The sequence below is a fragment of the Gobius niger genome (assembly GCF_951799975.1).
Source record: "Gobius niger genome assembly, chromosome: 18".
In the NCBI taxonomy this organism is placed as follows: Eukaryota; Metazoa; Chordata; class Actinopteri; order Gobiiformes; family Gobiidae; genus Gobius; species Gobius niger.
The window spans coordinates 4,162,301-4,183,235 of NC_136869.1; the positions used below are offsets into that span (position 1 = coordinate 4,162,301).

The 20,935-nt window shown below is 43.1% G+C and overlaps 1 protein-coding gene across 2 annotated transcripts in view; it reads right to left on the reverse strand.

Annotated features, from left to right (window-relative positions):
• LOC306977683 (cadherin-6-like) overlaps window positions 1–20,935 on the reverse strand; it is a 191,573-nt gene that overhangs the window by 35,581 nt on the left and 135,057 nt on the right. For both annotated transcript variants that reach the window (XM_079576096.1, XM_079576097.1), the window contains 3 exons: window positions 19,160–19,279; window positions 9,624–9,791; window positions 5,375–5,562 (listed from right to left, as the gene is read on the reverse strand). In XM_079576096.1, coding sequence (XP_079432222.1) covers window positions 5,375–5,562; window positions 9,624–9,791; window positions 19,160–19,279 — 476 coding nt within the window. The remainder of the gene's footprint in view (window positions 1–5,374; window positions 5,563–9,623; window positions 9,792–19,159; window positions 19,280–20,935) is intronic.

The window sequence follows — 20,935 nt, forward strand, 5'->3', positions numbered from 1 at the left end:
TTTACACAAGAAAAAGTACCAAACAACTGGCTTTTAAGATCTCCACAGCCCTGTCGCGCTAACAACCCCTGATTTCTCGCTATTATCGACCAAACGCCTCGCTCCATCGGATTCTATACAGAAGCGTTCGCCTGCTGCGTCCAAGCATCTCGGGTCCCGCGGCCTTTCATTATGTATAAATGTACGTGATCCGGGCACGCTGTCATTAAAACGCACCACAATTATTTCCATCAACACGGGGCCCATACCTTCAAGGCCCGGCGACTTCAAAAGCGCGAGTTCAGACAGAAAAGAACATAAAAGAGGGAGACATGCGGCCGTCCTACGCTTAAACGCATCGCGGCAGGGAGCGGCAGCCGCACATCATGTCCACTAATCATTAAGAATACATACAAATACATGGAGACGATGAGGTACAGCCTTGTCCGGTAACCCACAAATGAGCAGAAATAAGAACATTTACCGGGAAATGATTCAGTGGAGTTATAACGGAGTGTTTGCTTTGGCCCAACATCGACTTATTTGCTTGAACCATGTCATAATGTTGTTTCTGCGCATCTATTGGCAGCTAATGCCCACTCCATTCCAGTCCGATGGAAACCAAGAGAAAAGGTCTTTTGTTGCTTTCCATTCTCCTAATTTACTTTAAGAGACTAAGACTATGAAACTAGGCGCAGTGTTGTTGATTTCTGGAGATATATATTTTTTTTAATTCATGCAGTCCTTATATTTGAAGAGTTTAGTGGTGCTAGGCTAGTGCTAGGCTAGCTTATGTCTATGGTAACTAGTAGCCTGCATTTAAAACCTCTTCAAAATCATGGGCTCGTCCTCCAAACGTCGCCATATCTGATTTGTAGAAAGCTCCTTTGTGAATTCCAGGTAAACAAACTACTGTAGATCCGGTAACCGAGCAGATCACTCCGCCGCTGTGTCGCTACAACCAGGAAGCTGATGCTGCTCAAATATAAGTTCTTTTAAATGCAAAATGGTTATATTTAAACATTATTCAATCACCACAGACATGTGTAGGCCCTATGGCTAGTTTGGTGTTATAAGTGATTTGCCTCAGGTGCACTGTGCTTCGGTCAGACTGTTTTTAATGCAGGCTACTAGTTACCATAGACATGCACTAGCCTAGCACCACTAAACTCTTCAAACATAAGGACTGCGTGAATTAAAACAAAGAAAATATCTCTCTATATATCTCTGGATAACTAGGAAAACTCAGTGGGAGAAAAGAGAAACCTCGGGGGGGGGGGAACCACAGAAGGAGAGATCCACTCCCATGGACGGACAGGCTATAGAGACCCAGGGCCAATGGGGGTCCCTCAGCAGACCGTCCAGTCCTTGTTGGAGCTTCAGTTCTTCTTGTCCAATCCCAAACCAAAGTGGTAATATCTCCATGGAGACAAGGCAGAAAAGTTATGATGCCACCAATAAAGAAATGATGAAGGTAAAGTGGCCATGTCCTGCAGGGTTACCCCAACATTGATATCTAACGTTTTCAAAATGCACTATGGGGAATTTTAAGTGCACTGCTTTTTTTTCATCGACATTGTGGATAATGGACTTGTTTACAAAATGGCATGACCGCTGGACTATGAGGGATAGTGTGGACAGAGGACACAGCCTTTGACTCAAGGGCTCTAGAGATAGTGAGGAGTTTCCCTGGATTAAAGTTGGATTATGGCTTTTAAAAATGTAAAGGACAGTTTTGTGTTATCCCTGGACACAACAGAACCAAGGAAGTACAGATCGGAGCAGCATCAGAAGAAGAAGAAGCCACCAAAGCTAGAGCATCACACCGAACTACATGATATTCGCCGTGTTTTATTCATGACGAACGAGCTTCAACAAAAGCGGCTGTGTTTTGGCATGTAAAATAAAAGGGAATACTCGCAGGTCCGTCCAAAGCTATTTTAAACAAGTCCCGGCGCGTTATAGACACGGCGTGATGGAGCGGGGCCAAAGTAATCATCTTCACCGCCGCTGTACGTCCCTATAGATGACGAAAACCTTCTACAGGGACGAGCGCCGTGTCGTACAAGGCATCTTTGAACTCGGGCTACATCTACGTGAGAATAAGCAGCACAATGCTTTTGGCCAGCTTCGCTCAAGCGCCCCTCAGAGTTTAGGCGAGTAATTATCTTGTTGGATTCCATTAGGGACGCGCTTTGTCTGCGGTTTGTGCACATTGTAAAGTTATGGTGGAACAGAGGCTCCCGAACATTTTAATTAGGGATTATTTCTTTTAGCTTTCGTCATGCATTCAAGTTGACAGTTTTCATGGTCTATACATGCCTTTCAGTCATGTGACTTTTGTTGTTATGGTGGCCATTTTGAATACCGAAGTAGAATTATGCAGTACTACAACATAACAATATCTCTACTCAGGATATAAATGAAAGACAATTGATTGACTGTGGCATTTTTATTTACTCGTAATCATTGCTCAAGAAGAAAACAGTAAAAACACGACCCCAGAGATGCACGTTTATGTGAGGAAATCAGCAAGTCAATGTTTAAGCTGCTCAAGACGTTAGCATGCTACCGGTTAGCATTTTGCCTCAACAGGTCAGAGCTGAGCTGTTACTGTAGTATTTCCTCAGTTTTCATGGATGTGAGCCACACATTTGTTTATCATGTTGAAGCCATTGACAGTTGATTGATGACATTTGCTAACCGGTAGCATGCTAACGTCTTGAGCAGCTTAAACACTGACTCAGACAGTTGATATGACAAACTGAAAACATCATAGAGAAAGGTTTTCTGTTCTCTCTTTGATGTGTTTATTTAGTCTTCAGAGTGAAGCAGATCTTCAGTAAATCCTGCTGTAGCTCGACAGACCGAGATTTGCTGGTTATATCACATAAAAGTGTGTTTTAGCTGTTTTCTTCTTGAGCAATGACAACGAGTACATAAAAATGCCACTGTCAATCAGTTGTCTTTCATTTTAATCCTGAGTAGAGACATTGTTACATGTTATAGTACTGCATAATTGCACCTCGGTATTCAAAATGGCCGCCGGAACTCTGCGTGATGTCACTGGAAACGCATGTATAGGCTTGGTTTACCCTCAATTTAGACATCGCCCATTGAAGATCCGCCCCAAGAACTCACAGCTCCAATGATTTACTAGCATGCCTTTTCCTATCATTAGAACTCCTCCCTGGGCTAGCCAATTCCAAATCTTGACCAGCTCAGATTCTCACTCCTTCTGTTTTTTTCAAATGTCACAAACACGTAGGACTTTGGGGATGAGGATTCTTACAAGGACAAGCCTTTGTCGTGGGTGAAATGCCAGACAAAGATGGCCGTTCGGAGTGGACAAAGGACAAAGAAGCCGAGGATCAGAAGGTTTTGACAACAGCCATTAGCGCCGCTGTGACGGACAAATGACATTTAGGCCGCGCTGACGTCAACACATCCATCACTGTGCACTGCTCACAACAAAGGGAACAGACATGGACTGCACTCTTAGGGCTGCTTGTTATCATCGCCATCGCTCTAGTATTGGGACAGCTGCTCAGATGGTAGATATGCCCACTAAAATGAAGCTTTGCGGTTTTATCCGAAGATAAATATATGTAACAGGAGTGTGCCGGTCCTGTGTGTGGGGGCCTGGAGCAGGTGCAGAAGGTGCTGCAGGATTGTTGGTATCCCACCATCCTCCATCCAATCTCTGAGTGAGAGGCGGGACATGGTCACACTGCAGACCCTCCAGAATACATTTAACCTCCAACTAAAGCAATTAGTAAAGCATCACTTTCTACATATGCCAGTGTTGTACATCATATACACTGGAAAAATGTCCATCTTAAATTAGATGAATTATCAAAATTCGCTTGAATAAAAAAAAAAAATTATGTTAAATTTTAGTCTGTTGGAACTAATCTAAGATCAGATAAAAACACAATTGAAATTCCCCCAAATTAACTTTCACTGTAATTCTTTTTTAATTTTCACTTGAAATTATACAAAATAATCTGAATTAAGAAAAAACTTGTGCTTGTTCCATTAGCAAGAATAGGTTATATCTGCTTGAAGGCCGGACCAAATCTATTCAATCTTTAGATTTAATCTCTTAATTCAAGTAGATTTAAGTCATTTCTTAGTATTCTTAGAGTATTCCTTTAGGATTATGGCCTAAAAGGGTGCTCTGCTAAGACATTTAAATTTTTCACATTTCTAGAGTACTTTAACAGGCATTTCATCTCTGATTTGGGTCATAATATTTCTCAAAATCATCTCCAGGGCCAGAGTTTGATGATGGAGGGCCGGTTTTGGCCCCTGGGCCTGACGTTGCCTACCCCTGCAATAGAGTCTCTTTTTAAAAAAAGCCATAAAAATCTTGGACAAGAAACCATTGCACTGTCTTAGAGAAGCATCATTTACTCAATTTGGATCATTTCATTAATTTTAAATATGTTTGCCTTGTATACAAAGTATTGCATGGACTTGCTCCGCCTCCATTGCAGGATTTCATTAAACCAAAGTCTGTTAGTGGGATCATGGGCACCAGGGCATCAGCTCGAGGAGACTGTGAGGTTCCACACAGGAGAACCTCCTGTGGACCGACTCTGCTCTCTGTAAAAGCCACCAAGTGCTGGAATAGTCTCCCTTTATCAGTGAGAGAGACTCCAACTCTGGCCACTTTTAAAGCACGTTTTAAACAGTGGCTAAAGGAAAACCAGGCCTGTGAACACTTTCAGTTGTTACTGCATTTATAGTGATTTGTTGTCACATTTTGTAAATTGTAAATTGTGTGTGTGCTGCCTGCCGAGGGACTACAGATGGAAACTAGCATCCCTGCTATACTCTGGCATATTTACAGTGCTCATGTGAAACGCTTCATTAATATGCATTGTCTCTATCAAATAAATAAAATATCCTAAAGGACAGGTCTTCTCCTCTGCACCCCTTCATAACTCAGACCCACCCATCCCAACAGGCTCATGAACCTGGTCTTTGAATGCACCACACAGCATAGGAACGTCATCTACAAAATCAGCCTCTTCAACTGGAGAATAACATATATATGAATGTGCCTTTTTAACATATAACTAGTGACTTTCTGTAATGTTAACAATGTTTGGCATTGGTAACATCTGAAAAAATGTCTTCGACTTTTTTCTTGTTTTGTACTAGACATCGTACATGAAACCAGACCGTTGTGTTTGTGCTTCGTTTCTGTTCATTATGTGAACATTTCAAACAGTGATTGATATTGTAATCACATTTGTACCATGTTCAGATACTCCAAGTACATAATCCATGTATTCTGCTGTTGTTACTGTTGTTTTGTTCCCCTTGCACTTTTGATTGTATTGATTGAAAATCCACTGTCTATATGAGTGATAAATGATGTCCGTACCTTGCGCAGCCGGATCACCCCCTCCTGGTTGCTCTTGTTGGTGACGATCTCGAACATGGCCGGCCCGTCGCTCCCGATCACGCGGTACTCCATGTCCGCGTTCTCATCGATGTCGGCGTCCACGGCCCGCAGGACGCCCACCGTGCCCCCCAGCTCCAGCGACTCGGGCACGCGGAACTCATACAGGGCTGTGAGGGGGGAGAGAAGAGAGCGAGGTGAGGTGAGGGGGCGGGGCCAGGGAGAGGCCATGTCGCTGCTGTGACTCCATGGTCTGAACTCAGAAAGTATGTTGATGAACCGAGGATGCTCTCTCCAGTTCAGTTTTACCCAAATCTAAAAGCTTTCCTACTGGAGAAGCCTATAGGCCTGTGTGATGCTTCATTTGAAAGCTAAGGCCTTCAAAGTTGTCATTACTCTTTCGTTGTGAATTTTTTGTCGCATTTGTTGTCGCCTGTTTTGTTGCTTTTCACCACTTTTTTGGTGCTTTTTGGCGACTGTTTTGCTGTGTCTTTGTTGCCTGTTTTGTTGTCTTTTTTTGATACTTTTAAAGGAATAGGCCACCGTTTTTACATACTGAGATATGTTCTTACCTTAGCTTTGACGAGTTCTTTACCAGGAGTAGTACCAGAGTAGTTCGAAATCCGCGCAGTAATCTTCACTTTACTGCGCAGTAATCTTCACTTTACTGCTCAGTAATCTTCACTTTACTGTGCGGATGCCAAATTACTCCTGGTGTTATTACGCCTTACAATATAGTTCCCCCTTTTATCCGCTTAGAAAATCCACATTGTTTAATTTTGTGTAATTATACTTTGTAGTGGAACACTTCACGTAACCATATTTAAATAGGGAAAACGTGGAAGAGCTTGGTAGCTTCTATCTTGACCTGTTTTGGAGCTATAGTGGAGAGAGGGAGAGGCTAAATGCTAACGCCGTCTGCGCTGTGTTTACGTGACTGAAGGCACGGGTGAAGATCAGACAGGTCCTAAAGAACTCGTCAAAGCTAAGGTAAGAACATATCTCAGTATGTAAAAACGGTGGCCTATTCCTTTAAGATGCTTTTTTGCTGCGTTTTCTTCCTCACTTGCGTCTCGTTTTTGACGCTTTTTTGTAACTGTCACAGCAAAATCGGGCAAAAGAAACTCAGCTCAAGTAAATGTACTCGCCAAAGGAATACGTTTTCACTTATTTTCACACACAAAATCATCTCATTTAAAAAAGAAGCTCCTTGATTCACTTCAACAAGAATAAAAATCATTCTTCATTCCCTGGATTTAACTAGGACAGTAAACATGTTTGTAAACCTATTGTTTTTTCCTTACGAAACCAGCACCACTTCTGCCTACACGTCTTCAAATGACTTAAATCTCTGCTTTGTTTGATGCAAATATGAGCAGAAGTTCAAAATAAAGACTTCAATCAATCATTCCATCAATCAATGGTTATTATGCAAGCCAGAATTACTCAAAATAAGGTCAAATATTCTTTTTTCCAGTCATTTTAACTCATCAAAGTATGTTTTTGTTGCAGCGTGACCTGCCGGCTGCAGCAATAGGATCAAATACGCTTCAATCCAATCGTTCTATTTTATCAAGGTGACACTGTTTTGCACTGTAGTCACTGGGTCGATGGGGTAAAGAGCTCTTTTGTGTTTCATTTCCGTTCGTCAGCTGCTTTTTGAAACTCTGATTGGTCAGAGAACAGAGAACAGGAACCGTCGCCGTTTCTCCGTGACTTTAAAAACGTACAGTCTACAGACCCAATTTCACGGAAACACCGGTATCTGTCAATCTGAAGAGGAGGTCAAGGAGAGAGAGGGGGAGGAGAGGCGGCGGAGGTGAGGAGACAGTCGGGCAGATAGCGAGAGGAGCAGGTCGTTCAGAGCCGATGATTGATGAGGCGGCGGGTTCAGAGAAGAGGGGGAAAAAAAAGAGGCAGCGGACGCTCAAAAGAGACGAGCGACTTCACACAGGAGTTCATTCTGACGCTCAGTGTCCAACACACGAGCCACAGCAGGAGATCGCTTTATAAACAATGGACGGGTCGATACCGAGGCACCGATATTTAGAATAACAGCAGTAGTGATCCTCACGTCTAAACAAGAGGGCGACTGATATTTGGTCGATGTAATGCGGATAAAAGGCCGATATCTCCTGAACTGAAAGTGATGAGAAGCCGATGGAAGGGGAGCTCCACTTCTCCACAGGAAATGACGTCACCTCCACAGGACAACAAACTAATCCAAACTAACCCGCAATCTAACCTCGTCTTATTGAGATTCAGTGGTGCAGATGGTGGAGTCAGGGGTTCGAATCTCGGCTCCTGCAGGTTCACGAATGAGGCTGTTTGAATGAGAGTGTGAATGGAAAGTGGTTCCTTTAATGTAAATTGCTTTGGCAGGGTTGCCAGGTCTCAGGAACCAAGCCCCACCAAACATATCTGAACCAAATTTTCAATGTTTTTACTCGTTTATGAGAAAACGCCTCTTTCTCCCTCCTCTCACTGAAAAAGCTTCCTTGGATTTGCCATTTTGTCATTTATAACAGTGCTTTTATCAAGAAATAAGCTTCCAGCACACTGTCAACCTTGCAAAAATAGTTGATTAGGATAAGGTCAACGCTTTGGTGCTGAGACCTTCATCAGAGCTCCACGTGACCACCGTTTTTCCATACTGAGATATGCTCTTACCTGAGCTTAGACGAGTTGATGCGTACCTGTCTGGTCTTTGTGCGTGCCCTCAGTCACGCAAAACGACCAAAGATGTTGTTAGCATTTGGCCTCTCCCAGTTTATTCCAGGCACAAAGACCAGACAGGTACGTATGAACTCGTCTAAGCTCAGGTAAGAGCATATCTCATTATGTAAAAACGGTGGCCTGTTCCTTTAAGACTGGTCACCTGGAGCTCTTCAGTTCTTCACTGAAACGTTGACTTAATCCTAATAAACTATTTAAACTTCTATCAAGAAACAAGCTAAAAATGCCTATTTTAGATTGAAAATAGTATGACAAACAACCAGTTTTTTTCACCCACGGCAAAGCTTCAAAGGCCGCCCGACCTGGTTTTGGGTAAAAGTGCTGTATAAGTTGAGAACATTTACCATTGAAATAAAAAAAAGGGAAAATGACGTCATTTCCTCTGGAGAAGTGAAGCTCCACTGATCATGTGACTCTCCATTTTTGGCATTGGAAAGAGCTCAGTCAGAGCCTTACCATGAGCTCTCCCATGACTTCCTCAGCCTCGGGGGAGCTGAGAAACATCACGAGGAAAACCGGTCACAAGTTTATACTCCTCGGAGGACCTACTATGGACGAACACCCCGAATAAAGCGCCCCCTGCTGTCACCGTTCAACACTAACACATTATACAGGATTATAGATGAGACATATGGAAAAATCGGCCCAAAGAATCTCCAAAAATCTGCATCAGTCTTGGAAAAAGCCATATCGGTCGCCCCTAGTCTAAACATTGATTGTTGTTCCTGCTCGTTTAATATAGAAGGAATCGTAACATAAGTGTTGATGTTGTAATACTGGCTCCTGGTCTTACTTTGCATCGATTTCAACCAACATCAATGGTGCTCGTCCCCCAAACGAGGTCAATCAAACGACTGAAAAGTAGATTATAAGTATTAAAGATGAGTTAAGTTTTTCCTCGATCCGAAGTAGACCGAGCGCGTGACCTATTTGTTGGAAATCTAAGTCTAGAATCTGGAGTTCTGGTCTGGTCGTGTGATTGACTGAATGGGAGCACAGACAAAAGAACAGTTACAAGGACGTCTGTAGGACACGGAGGAAGAAGGTGTGGACACTTTAGATTCAGAGACATCGGACCAAAGAAAGTGCCACTTCGTGATCGTTCGATTAAGGCCTGGCCTGAGTAACGTTATCACAGGCTTTATACCGGCGGCAGCAAAGACAAATTCAATGCTTTTCAACGTCATTTTAATGTCGAAACATGATATTTTTAATGGCACAAATGGAGGAAAGATGGAAAATTTCTATTTAAGCAACAGGAAGCTTTTGAGCAGAAATGTGTGTAAAGAAAGAAGTGTTTTGGACCAGATTTTTTGTGTTTTCAATAAACCTTCAAGGTTAAAGAAAAGTTCAGCAATGCTGCCATTTCAAGACATTTCGTTTAACGCCTCCTGGAATCAAATTAAAAGATTCTCAGGTTTTTATAGCTGTTTATCTAACCTTGTATAACCCGATCGAGAGCTCAGACAAAGTGGATTTTGTGGGCGACACTGACCCTTGGTGAATCTGGGCGGGTTGTCGTTGACGTCGCTCAGGGTGATGCTGACCGTGGTGGTCCCGGACAGACCTCCCATCTGCCCCGCCATGTCCTTGGCCTGGATCACCACCTGGTACTGCTCCTTCACCTCTCGGTCCATCCCGGGCAGCGCCGTCTTGATCAGACCTGGAGCAGAGCGCGAGGTCGTCAACAAGCGAGAAAAAGTTTGGTTTTTCACATAAAAAGTTCCATAATGCAGCTTTAAGGGATTCATCATAATCAGACAATATAGACAATAGACAATATCAAATACATATTAAATACAACAGTAGCAGCAGGAGGAGACGGGGAAGAATTCATCTCGCTGATGCTTCAGTCAGTTGGACCTGTCACTTGATCAAGACTCTGCAGTGGTCTCCCTGAGGCAGAACCAATAGAGGAACGTGCCTCTCTTTGGTCCACACTTATGAAACAGATTATAGTGGAGTCTAACACCTCCCTAGTACTGCTTAAAGGGGCTAGATGCAAGTTGGCCATTTTATACTCACTACTGCCACCTCAGGTCATACGTGTAACTGCACCTTCTACGTTAAGCTCGTGCATGACGGTAATTCGGGCTCAAAGTAACACCTTTCTGAGTGACAGTGCAGGATTTTAGAGGCAGTTGAGGTGAACAAGTCTGAGCTCATTCTACACCTTAGAACATGTAGGGGGAGGAAAATACATATTTTTTTCATTTTTAAACTCCGTATAGTCACTTTAAAAGCCTGGCTCCTTTTTTTCTTCTAAAAATAGCATCATATTTTTAACCATGTTCATTTTTGTGCTGTCGAAATAGAAAGTTAAGGCCTGAGGCTTCGATTGACCGGCCCTGGAGCACTGAGGAGGCTCGTAGCTGCTCAGCCCGTCTCACAAGGGCGGCGTTTCCTGCATTTTTTCTCCTTTTTTGGAACACGCTGTAGGAGGAGCAGCCATGGATTCTCTCTCCAATGGAATAAGGCACAAGTCTATGTGCTATTGTTCCGTTTTCTAGTTTTTTGCAACTTCGCTGGCACCGGGTCAGAGTCACCAATACACACTAATGGAATCACGAAGAAGAAGCTAACAGGCTAACGGGCAAAGCTAGCGCCACTTAAACAGTATTTACAGCTAATTTTGAGTTAAAAAAAAAAAAATCTCCATTGTGTAATTGGATGTACAATATCCCTTTCTCACTTTATCTTTTCTGTTAGCGTAGTATTTACTCTCACAGACAATTAATGAGTAAAAAAAATGTACCATGCTACGACACCTGCAGTGGCGCTTATGGCCTCTAGGGGCATGAGTTACTTAGTTCTGCTTTAAGATGGTAATTTTTCCAGTGTATTACAAGCGCGGGAAAGCGTGTGAAAAAGAGGTGGCGCATAGTCCGGAAATGATGGTCAAGGTCGTGGGAACCCAGGGTGCTGAGGGTGCTGCAGCAGCCCCTGGTGGACAGTTTGTACAAATAATCACTAAAAAGGCATTATTGGGGGAAATCATATTCTTTAGCACCCCCCAAATAAAATATAAATAATTAAACCAGCTCGAGGCACAAGTCTATGGGCAGGACTGAGGAGGCTGAGATGGTTCTCTGAGACAACCCTGTCCAGATCCACGTTGAGATCCTTGCACACGTCCATAGAGAAGAATGCAGTGTCACCCGTGTCTATGATGAGATATATAAACATCCCCAAAACATTCACACAAAACCACAATTCACAAAGAAGCGCCTTCCTCAGCTTGATGACCACCCGTACCGTGCGCCTCGTCCCCACCTGAAGTAACTGGGGTCGAGTGTTTGAAGCAGCATCTGTGCGGCGTACGGCAGAGATGAGCTAAATATAGCCCGGTAAACATGTGCTTCTGAGTCATGCACATGTCCACCATGAGCCGCCGCTGTGGTCATTATGGAGGAACCCCCGCCTGACACGGGACATTTCCTCCATAAATTATACAGTGTTTACTCCCACCTGCGGCGCGTGAGCCGGGGCCCACGTACACGCGCCCACAGACCAAGGGTTCACGGAACTTTTCAGGAAACAACCTCCAAAAACGACCGAGCGAACAATCCAGGATCCCCACGGTTTATTTTTCACTTGAAATGATACAAAATAATCGGAATTGAGAAAAAAACTTTCTTGTTCCGTTGGCAAAAATAGGTTTTATCTTTTATCTAAGACCAGACCGAAAATACTCTTCATTCAAGTAGATTTGTCATTTGTTTCCGGTGTGTTATATCCTGAAATCATATTAGGACCCAGGCTGATGATGATGATGAAGAAGAAGAGGAACATGGTGAAGAAGAAGATGAAGATGGTGAAGAGGTAGAATAAGCAGTAGAAGATGGTAAAGAACTGGTAAAGAAGAGAAGAAGAGAAGAAGAAGAAGAAGAAGAAGTAGGAGGAGGAGAAGAAGATAGAGAAGTAGAAGAAGAAGGAAGAAGGAGGAGGAGAAGAGAAGGAGAATGGAAGAAGAGAAGAAGGAGGAGGAGGAGAAGAAGGAAGAAGAAGGAGGAGGAGAAGAGAAGTAGGAGGAGAAGAAGAAGTAGGAGGAGGAGAAGAAGATAGAGAAGTAGATAGAGAAGAAGAAGAAGTAGAAGAAGAAGAAGGAGGAGGAGGAGAAGAAGATAGAGAAGTAGATAGAGAAGAAGAAGAAGTAGAAGAAGAAGAAGGAAGAAGGAGGAGGAGAAGAGAAGGAGAAGGAGAATGGAAGAAGAGAAGAAGGAGGAGGAGGAGGAGGAGAAGGAAGAAGAAGGAGGAGGAGAAGAGAAGGAGAAGAAGGAGAATGGAAGAAGAGAAGAAGGAGGAGGAGGAGGAGGAGAAGGAAGAAGAAGGAGGAGGAGAAGAGAAGTAGAAGAAGAAGAAGAAGAAGAAGAAGAAGAAAGGGAGAAAGAGGATGATAGAGAAAATGAAGATATAGAGAAGAAAATGATGATAGAGAAGAAGAAGATCAGAAGGTGGTGGTGGTAGTAGTAGTAGAAAATGGTGAAGAAGAGGAGGATGGTGAAAAAGACAACGAAGGAGAGGAAGAATAAGAGGAAGATGAGAGAGAAAAAGGCGAAGAAGAAGCTCTTCCTTTTACAGAGACTGGTCTAATGCATACACCAGCCGCCTGCTTCCCTCAGACTTATTTACAGCGGTGCCAGTCTTCCTCACAGTCTTCGCGTCAGATTCCGTTTGTGATCTGCCAAACGTTTAAAGCTCCTCCCGTGCGCTGGGATCCAGGAGCGTCTGTCGGTTCTTCACTTCCCCACCTCTTCTCTGCGTTAGAAGCAGCGTTTAGGAAGTCACAGCCGAGGGGGGGGGCGGGAGGGGGGGCGAAGCCGTAACTGGCAGCGCGTTTCCAAAAAGAGCCAGAGCTGTGTGTAAATGTGTAAATGTGTAAAGAGGAGGCAGGTGGGGGGGGGCCTGGGGGGGGGGGGGGGGGGGGACTGCATACTGTTGTATTCACACATAGTACTTGATATCGCGGGGCTTCTCCCTCGTGAAAGAAGCGCCACACACTTGTTTCTTTGTCCGTGAATTTAACTGGTGTGAGAATTTAAAACCTGCATAATGGATTCCACTGTGTCAGACGTTTACCGTAATGTTGGGACTATTAGTGCACCGGAATATACAGGTAAGCAACTGAATTTAAAAACAAAAGGAAAAAGTACAGGGCTGGATACCAATAAATGATACCAGTATGGGACCACAACAAAGTTTAGGTATTGAAAAAATAAAAGTATCCCAATTTTTCCCATTTTATTATTTTTTTTTAATGCACATTTTTCCAAGTACTTTTCTTTTGCCAATTTGTTATTACTAACGTTTTCCCCAAACCCCCCTCATTTTTACCCCTTTTTTCCATTTTTTTCTTCATTTTTTTCTTATTTTTTGCCACTATTTCTCCCAATTTTTCCCCCAAATTATTCCCCATTTTTCACACATTTCTTGACATTGGACATGAACCTGATTTTGTTCATTTGTAGATGTTCCAAACATTATTGTTCTGTTTTCTAGTTACATTTGTTCTCCCCTGGTGTCTCTGGCCAGAAAACCACAATTGCAACTTCGCTGCCACTGGGTCAGAGGCCCCAATACACACTAATGGAATCATGAAGAAGAAGCTTACAGGCTAATGGGCAAAGCTAACTGCGGGCTAGCGCCACTTAAACAGTATTTACAGCTAATTTTGAGTTAAAAAATAATCTCCATTGTGTAATTGGATGTCCAATATCCCTCTGTCCCTTTGTCTTTTCTGTCAGCGAAGTATTTACTCTCACGGACAATTAATGAGATAAAAAACTTAACTTGCTACGACACCTGCAGTGGCGCTTTTGGCCTCTAGGGGCATGAGTTACTTAGTTCTGCTTTAAGATGGTAATTTTTTCCAGTGTACTACAAGCGTGTGAAAAAGTAGTGGCTTATAGTTCGGAAATTACAGTCAAGGCCGTGGGAACCCAGGGTGCTGAGGGTGCTGCAGCAGCCCCTGGTGGACAGTTTGTACCATGCAAGCGATACAAAATAAATAGGAACTAATCACTAAAAAGGAATTAATGGGGGAAATCATATTCTTTAGCACCCCCCAAAAATGTGCCCCGTGACACTAAATAAACCGACATGACCAGGATTATCTTTGAGACCAACATTACCGTCACTTTTAACCCCGACCCGTTCATCTCTGGAAGCTTTTCCCCCCGTAAACCTGGGCGAGGACACGGAGCCTCCTCGTCCGCGGCGCCCGTACCTTTGTCTCTCGGTAATGACTGCGGCGTCGAAGGAGGAGAATCCGGATTAAACGCGGCGGCCCACACACGCATGTATCTGGGATTAACCATATTACCGGCCGTAATCCAGCGCTAATCTCCAAACGGCTTTTTGTGCCGTCTCTTTGTTTCAGTGAAAGAGAGTCCGGCGCGAGCGGGACGGGGGCCAAGCGGCGCATCGGTGATTAAAGCCTCTTCAGATCCATGTGGGTGAGGTCTGCACATGTGGAGCGGGGACGACTTTACTGACTTTATACATTCTTATTCTAGCACTGAGAGGTTTTACATTTTATTTATGATCCATGATCCCACAAAAAATAATAACAGTAATAATTTATAAAGGTGGGCCCAGACACCAATTCCAATAATTTGTAATAATAAAGACGACCGAACCTTTTACTGAACACAAAATAACAATCTGATCGTGTAAGTGCAAACCAATATATTACGTAAACATCTGAAGGTGTTACTGACATGGAGATATGGTAAAAAAAAAATCCATCCCTAATAATTTATAAAAAATAAAGTAGATAAATATTCACACAGATTCACAATGAGCCCAATGAATCCTGGCATTGTCATCTTGAAACATGCCTTTACAATCAAGGAAGAGGAAATGCATTCATGGAATAACTTTGTCCCCTCCTGGAACCGCCATCTTAACGTGGTGGAGGGGTTTGAGCCCGAATGATCCTGGGGGCTCTGTTGTTGGGGCTTCGTGCCCCTGGTAGGGTCTCCCAGGGCAAACAGGTCCTGGGTGATGGGTCAGACAAAGAGCGGTTCAGAAGCTCCTTATGAGAGACCAACGGGCCCGGTTAATCTGTGGACCCACCACCTGCAGGAGGAGCCATAAGCGGTTTTCTGGGTCGTGTGATTCCACGACCCCGAAAAGGACAAGTGGAAGAAAAGGGATGGATGGAATAACTTGGTCATTCGGGATGTTCAGGTCGTTGTTGATCTTATTCTTTGGGCTGGACCAAGACCTGACCAACTTCAGCAGCCCCAGATCAGAACAGTGAGGATTTCATTTCAGGAACTACTCATTGCATTTGTTGACAAACTCTCTGCAAAGTCTAATGTCTGCATCTATAGCAAACTATCAGATATTTCTCTTTTTTAAGGATGTTACATGATATTTGTTTGTGCACTGGATCTATCCTTCACCGCAGCCTGGTCATCTGCAGGAGAAACCGTTTTTAAAGACACCGAGATTTCATGTGTTTTTGTAACTTTAAGTTTTATTAAGTATTAACACACCTGCAGGTGCACTATGCAACTTTGCTATTTGACCTTTTAGTGACTCAGCGGCGTTATGGGTGCAGCTTGGCACCTCTGCTTTGCCTCATAATGGACTTCATGACGCTCTAGGATCAATTGTTTTTAGGAGTTCGTACCAGAAACTTGCCAGAAACCCAAAACTATTGATTCTGGAGCATCATAGAGGTCACTGTGAGGGAAAGCTGAACCCATAATGCCACTGAGTCACTAAAAGGTCAAATACGCACAAATATCAATGTTTTAGTCCCATCCTGGAACCGCCACCTTAACGTGGTAGACGGGTTTTAGCACCCGAATGATCCTGGGAGCTCTGTTGTCGGGGGCTTCATGCCCCTGGAAGGGTCTCCCAGGGCAAACAGGTCCAAGTTGACGGGTCAGACAAAGAGGTTAATCGTGAGGCCGTCCTTCTGTGGACCCACCACCTGCAGGAGGAGCCATAAGGGGCAGGTGCAATGTGACAACCCGGAAACGGAAAAGTGGAAGAAAATGGATGGATGGATGGATGGAAGTTACATAGTGCATCTTTAAATATCAACAAATATAGACTAAGACTTGATTGTCACTTCAGCACGATGCATGATTTTTGCGCTGATAGATAGAACAATAGACATTTATTTTGTAACCTTCTACGCTCATGTTTTACTGCTGTTTTCCTGTCGGCTTGGCTCTGGCTTTCAAATGATGCGTTGATTGCGGGCCTGGTGATTGTTTTGTTGAAGCTTGTGACACCAGAGCCATGTGTTTTATGATGATTTGGCAAAATGCTGTTGCTGAGTCTTGTCCAAACACTGGGATGTGACTCCACGTGGCAGCTCAGGGCCCGGGTCCCCATCGGGCGCCAACAAAGTAGTTGAGATTAATGTCGTCTGTTAGAAATGCATAAATGAAGCTCAGAGAAGGTGATTTATTGCTGGTATTAATGCGTTTGCTGATATAAAGCTGTGGATGAGGTTTTACAGTTTGTAGGAAAACACGATCAGAAAATATTACACACTTTATAACTTAAGATAACGTCTATTGTTTTATCTACTACACAATACGATCGAGGAAACACGGATTGGAGCACTTCATGGTACTTCAGGTGTGTCTTTTGACAACATTTAATACATTCCCCTTTGAAGAGGAATATTCCCAATAAAAAAGGCTTTCATTTGTGGAAAAAACAAAAAGCTTTCGTGACCGAGCGTCGCCATTGTGTTCCACGGACGACCCCGCGTCTACAATCTCGTCCCCATTTTCTCGTTTGGTGCCAAAAGCAAAGCCTCCCTCCTGACACATTATTTCTAAATCAAATTTTAAAGCCGTCGATATCCCCCACCGCTCCACTCTGTTCATAAGAGCGGCTCTTTGTGTCGCCAGAGTAATCACAGCGGCGCCGCGTTCTGTGAAATGAAAAAAGGCGAGAAGAGAATTTTCCTGTTTGTCGAAAAATCCCGGTGAAAGCTTTTTAGAATGATTCTTTCATGACGTTGTAAATAAATATATCAGAGAGAGAGGTGTTGGAAGGGTCTTCAGGCGGGCGGGTAAAGCTCTGACGATCTGCTGTCGGGAATATCGAAGGCTTTGGGAGGAGATATGGAAAATAAAAAAGGTAACGGTAATAAAGGTCAGACTTATGATAATCATGAGCTCCTACAAAACAAAACAAAACGTGCAGAGACTTAATGATGTGTGATTATACTGTACTTCACGCCTCATTTGGTGAACTATGGGGGAAAATACATCTATTATTATATGACTTTTACTTCAGATCAGTGGTTTGATTACAGGGTCAGGTCATAAAGGATATTTCTTGAGCAGAATAAATGGTTACAAATCACCAAATATGACTGAGAAAGGACTACAAGGCATAAAACACTTCCATTTCAGTTTGTTTGTTTGAAATAAATGCTTCATCATCATTATTTTTTATGTTTTGATACATTTGTGGGGGCTGTCAGTGAACACGACACACTCACACTGTCGTCTTTATCATATTTTATTTGAATCTTCTTTGTGCATAGGCTTATACTTTTCAAATTCTTACAGTTTTTTCTGAGTTATGTGTTATATGTGTATGTGTATAAATAAAGGTTGATTGACTGATGGATATGTTTCCTGTTGCATGATTGAACCGGAAAAAAAATCCTCGTTGTGAAGCTGTTCACTCACAATGGCAATAAAAACAATTCTGACTCTGATTCTGAATTAGAACCACTGGCCTAGGTGATGCTTATTCAGAAAAAGAAACACTATTGAGTCACTGGGAAAAGGACTAAAGCTCCTGTGTAGACATGTCTGTAACAGGATTCTGTATCTTTGTCAAAATGGTTCATCTTGACGGATTTAAGAGCAAGAAACAACATGGCCATATTTTTCTGAATGAAAGGAGAGACGCATAGTTTCCTGCTGCAGCTGTTGTCTCATTTAAAGGGACTATATGGAGTTAAAAAATGTTAAAACTAAGTATTTTCCTCCCCCTACATGTTCCAGCCATGTCCTAATGTGTAGAGTGAGCTCAGACCTGTTCACCACAACTGCCTCTAAAATCCTGCACTGTCACTCAAAAAGTTGTTACTAAAAAGTGCCGTCATGCATGAGTTTAATATAGAACCTGCAGTTACGGTTAAGACCTGAGGTGGCAGTAGTGAGCATAAAAGGACCATCTAGTCTCTTTAAAGCAGTACTAAGTAACGTGTTTACCTTAATAAATCCTTTCCGTAGTCCCTGTGGGGGTAATACAAGTGTTTATGGGATGATTGGAGGGTCTTTCATCTCCCCCTGGTGTCTCTGGCCAGAAAACCAGGTTTGCAACTTAACTGCCACCGGTCCGGAGAAAGCAATACACACTAATGGAATCACGAAGAAGAAGCTAACATGCTAACGGGCAAAGCTAACTGCGGGCTAACGTCACTTTAAACAGTATTTACAGCCAAGTTTGGGTGAAAAAAAAGATTGTATAATTGGATGCACAGTAACCCTCTCTCACTTCGCCTTTCCTGTCAGCGTAGTATTTACTCTCCAAGACAATTAATAAGTTAAAAAATCGGAACTTGCTACGACACCTGCAGTTGCGCTTATGGCCTCTAGGGGGAAGAGTTACTTAGTACTGCTTTAACATAATAGCAGCTAAATGCTACCGCTAGCACCCTGAGCGGCAAAAACCCTGAGGATGAAGGCTCTGCAGACAGTATAATCTGTATCAGTCAGACAAAAAGTGTTTGTATTACCCCACTGATGCCTTCATTAAGTTTTTAGAGTGGAAGCAGAACTTTGGGAGAATCCTGCAGCAGTAACGGGACTGACGGTGAGGCAGATACCACTTTGTTTACTTTTTTGGTGACAATCGATGATCCTGATTACTATAGTGAAGTATGGCCCAACACCCAACTAGTTTAAATCTGGAAAAACACATAAATTGTGCACGTTTTTTCATGATTTGCCAGGTCCAGCTGACTGAAGGACTCCCCTCTCTCTGCTGCCCCCTGTTGTAAACGTATATCATCGTCCTGAGTTTGGCCTCACTGACCTGTCTCCGCGTCCACAGAGAAGTACGGCTGTCCCTCCAGGATGCTGTAGACCACCTTGGCGCTGTTCCCGTAGGTGGAGTCGTCGGCGTCTGTGGCCGTCACCTGGATCACCGACGTGCCTGCAGAAGAAGAGCACGGCTTAGAGGCACTGGGACAGACTCAGCGGAGACTCAATTCAGGCGGGGAGAGGTTCATGAAAATGGCTAGAAATGTGAGAAAGTCGACAAAGTGTGTTTATCAGGCCGAGCTGAAGCAGTAAACCACGCCGTAAATCGACAGTTTGTAAGTAATTCCAACAGCTGCCTGTAGAAGGAGCTCCAGGCAAAGTCTTCACCGCCCTAGTGCCTGTATTTCATTGTTACTATATATATGAAAAATGGGACAAAAAAGTGACAAAAAAGTGACAAAAAAGTGACAAAAAAGTGACAACAACGTGACGACAACGTGACGACAACGTGGCGAAAAGATGACAATAAAGCAACAAAACAAACGGCAACAATGCGACAAAAAAGTCACAATCAGTTTTCTTTCAAATGAGGCAGTACACTGTTCCTCTCCAGTCAAGAAGCTTTATTTGGGTAAAGTGGAACTGGAGACAATGGCTCAGTAAAATTATGTTTTTAGTTTGTTGACATATTAGCAACAAAGATTTTCAAGAGGGGATTTTAGACATCTTGTTTAGTTTTAAAATACAGTGGAAAAATCGGTCAAAATTTCGCCTCAATAAATCAGGTTAGGGATGAGATATTACAAAATCCCTTAAAAAAAAACAACTTCAAAATATGGTTCAGTCCAAGAATGGAAGGTTTGGAGTCTGTAGGAGCTACTGACTCGAATTTCCCGGTTATTATCGGGAGTTTTTAATATTCCGGTTTTGTCTTTGATCATATAAAGGCACTTTCCCGATTCTAAAAACCTGAAAATAGCAGTTTCACGGTTTTGAGAATCCCGGGTTTTCTGGCTGGGATTTTCCGTCAGTAACCAGGATAAAACTTCATGTTTACGCTATTTTCTGGTTTTAAGAAACTTCGCATTTCTCGCACATACACCGTTAATCGTAAACAAACATGGCGGCGGCGAGTCCGAAGAGCTCCTCTTTCTGGAGTTCTATATTTTAACCATGAATAACTAAATTTAGTGAATATGTAAGATGGAAAGAAGCATCGTAATGTGGATTTATGCAAAACTGTCAGCGACAGTTTCAAGGCGGCTGGTTTTCCTCCGGACGCAGAAACCACAACACAGAGGCAGATGAAGTTTTTCCTCCACTAACTATCAATGAACTCCATCACCTCCGCTCTCACGGCTTTAACCTTCTCCCAGAGCTCCCTGGTCCACGTCGGAGGCAAAGACAGCCCCAGGACGGATAAAAGTTAACGAATTATCCGCAATCTGCCGTCGTTTGCCGTAGCTCAGGATGTAGAGGACGAGCAAACCAAGCCACACATTTATGCTTTTATATTTCCACCGTATTGCGCTCAAACATAGAGCTTCAATACAAAAAGCCGTGTTTCTTTATTTGATCATGTAAACAGGGGATTTGAGTTTCCCGTTTTCTCAGTGACATAAACACCATATCCCGAAAACTGCCATAACCGGAATATAACTAATAACCAGGAAATTCGAGCCCTTGTAGATGCACTCACTGATGCACCAATGTACTTAAATGCATTTTCAGAAAATGGCTCTTTAATAGATTTATAAGGGAAATTACAGGTTCCCTCATAAATCTGAGTGCAATGATTAAACATGTTATTGTTAAGAGACCAAACTGT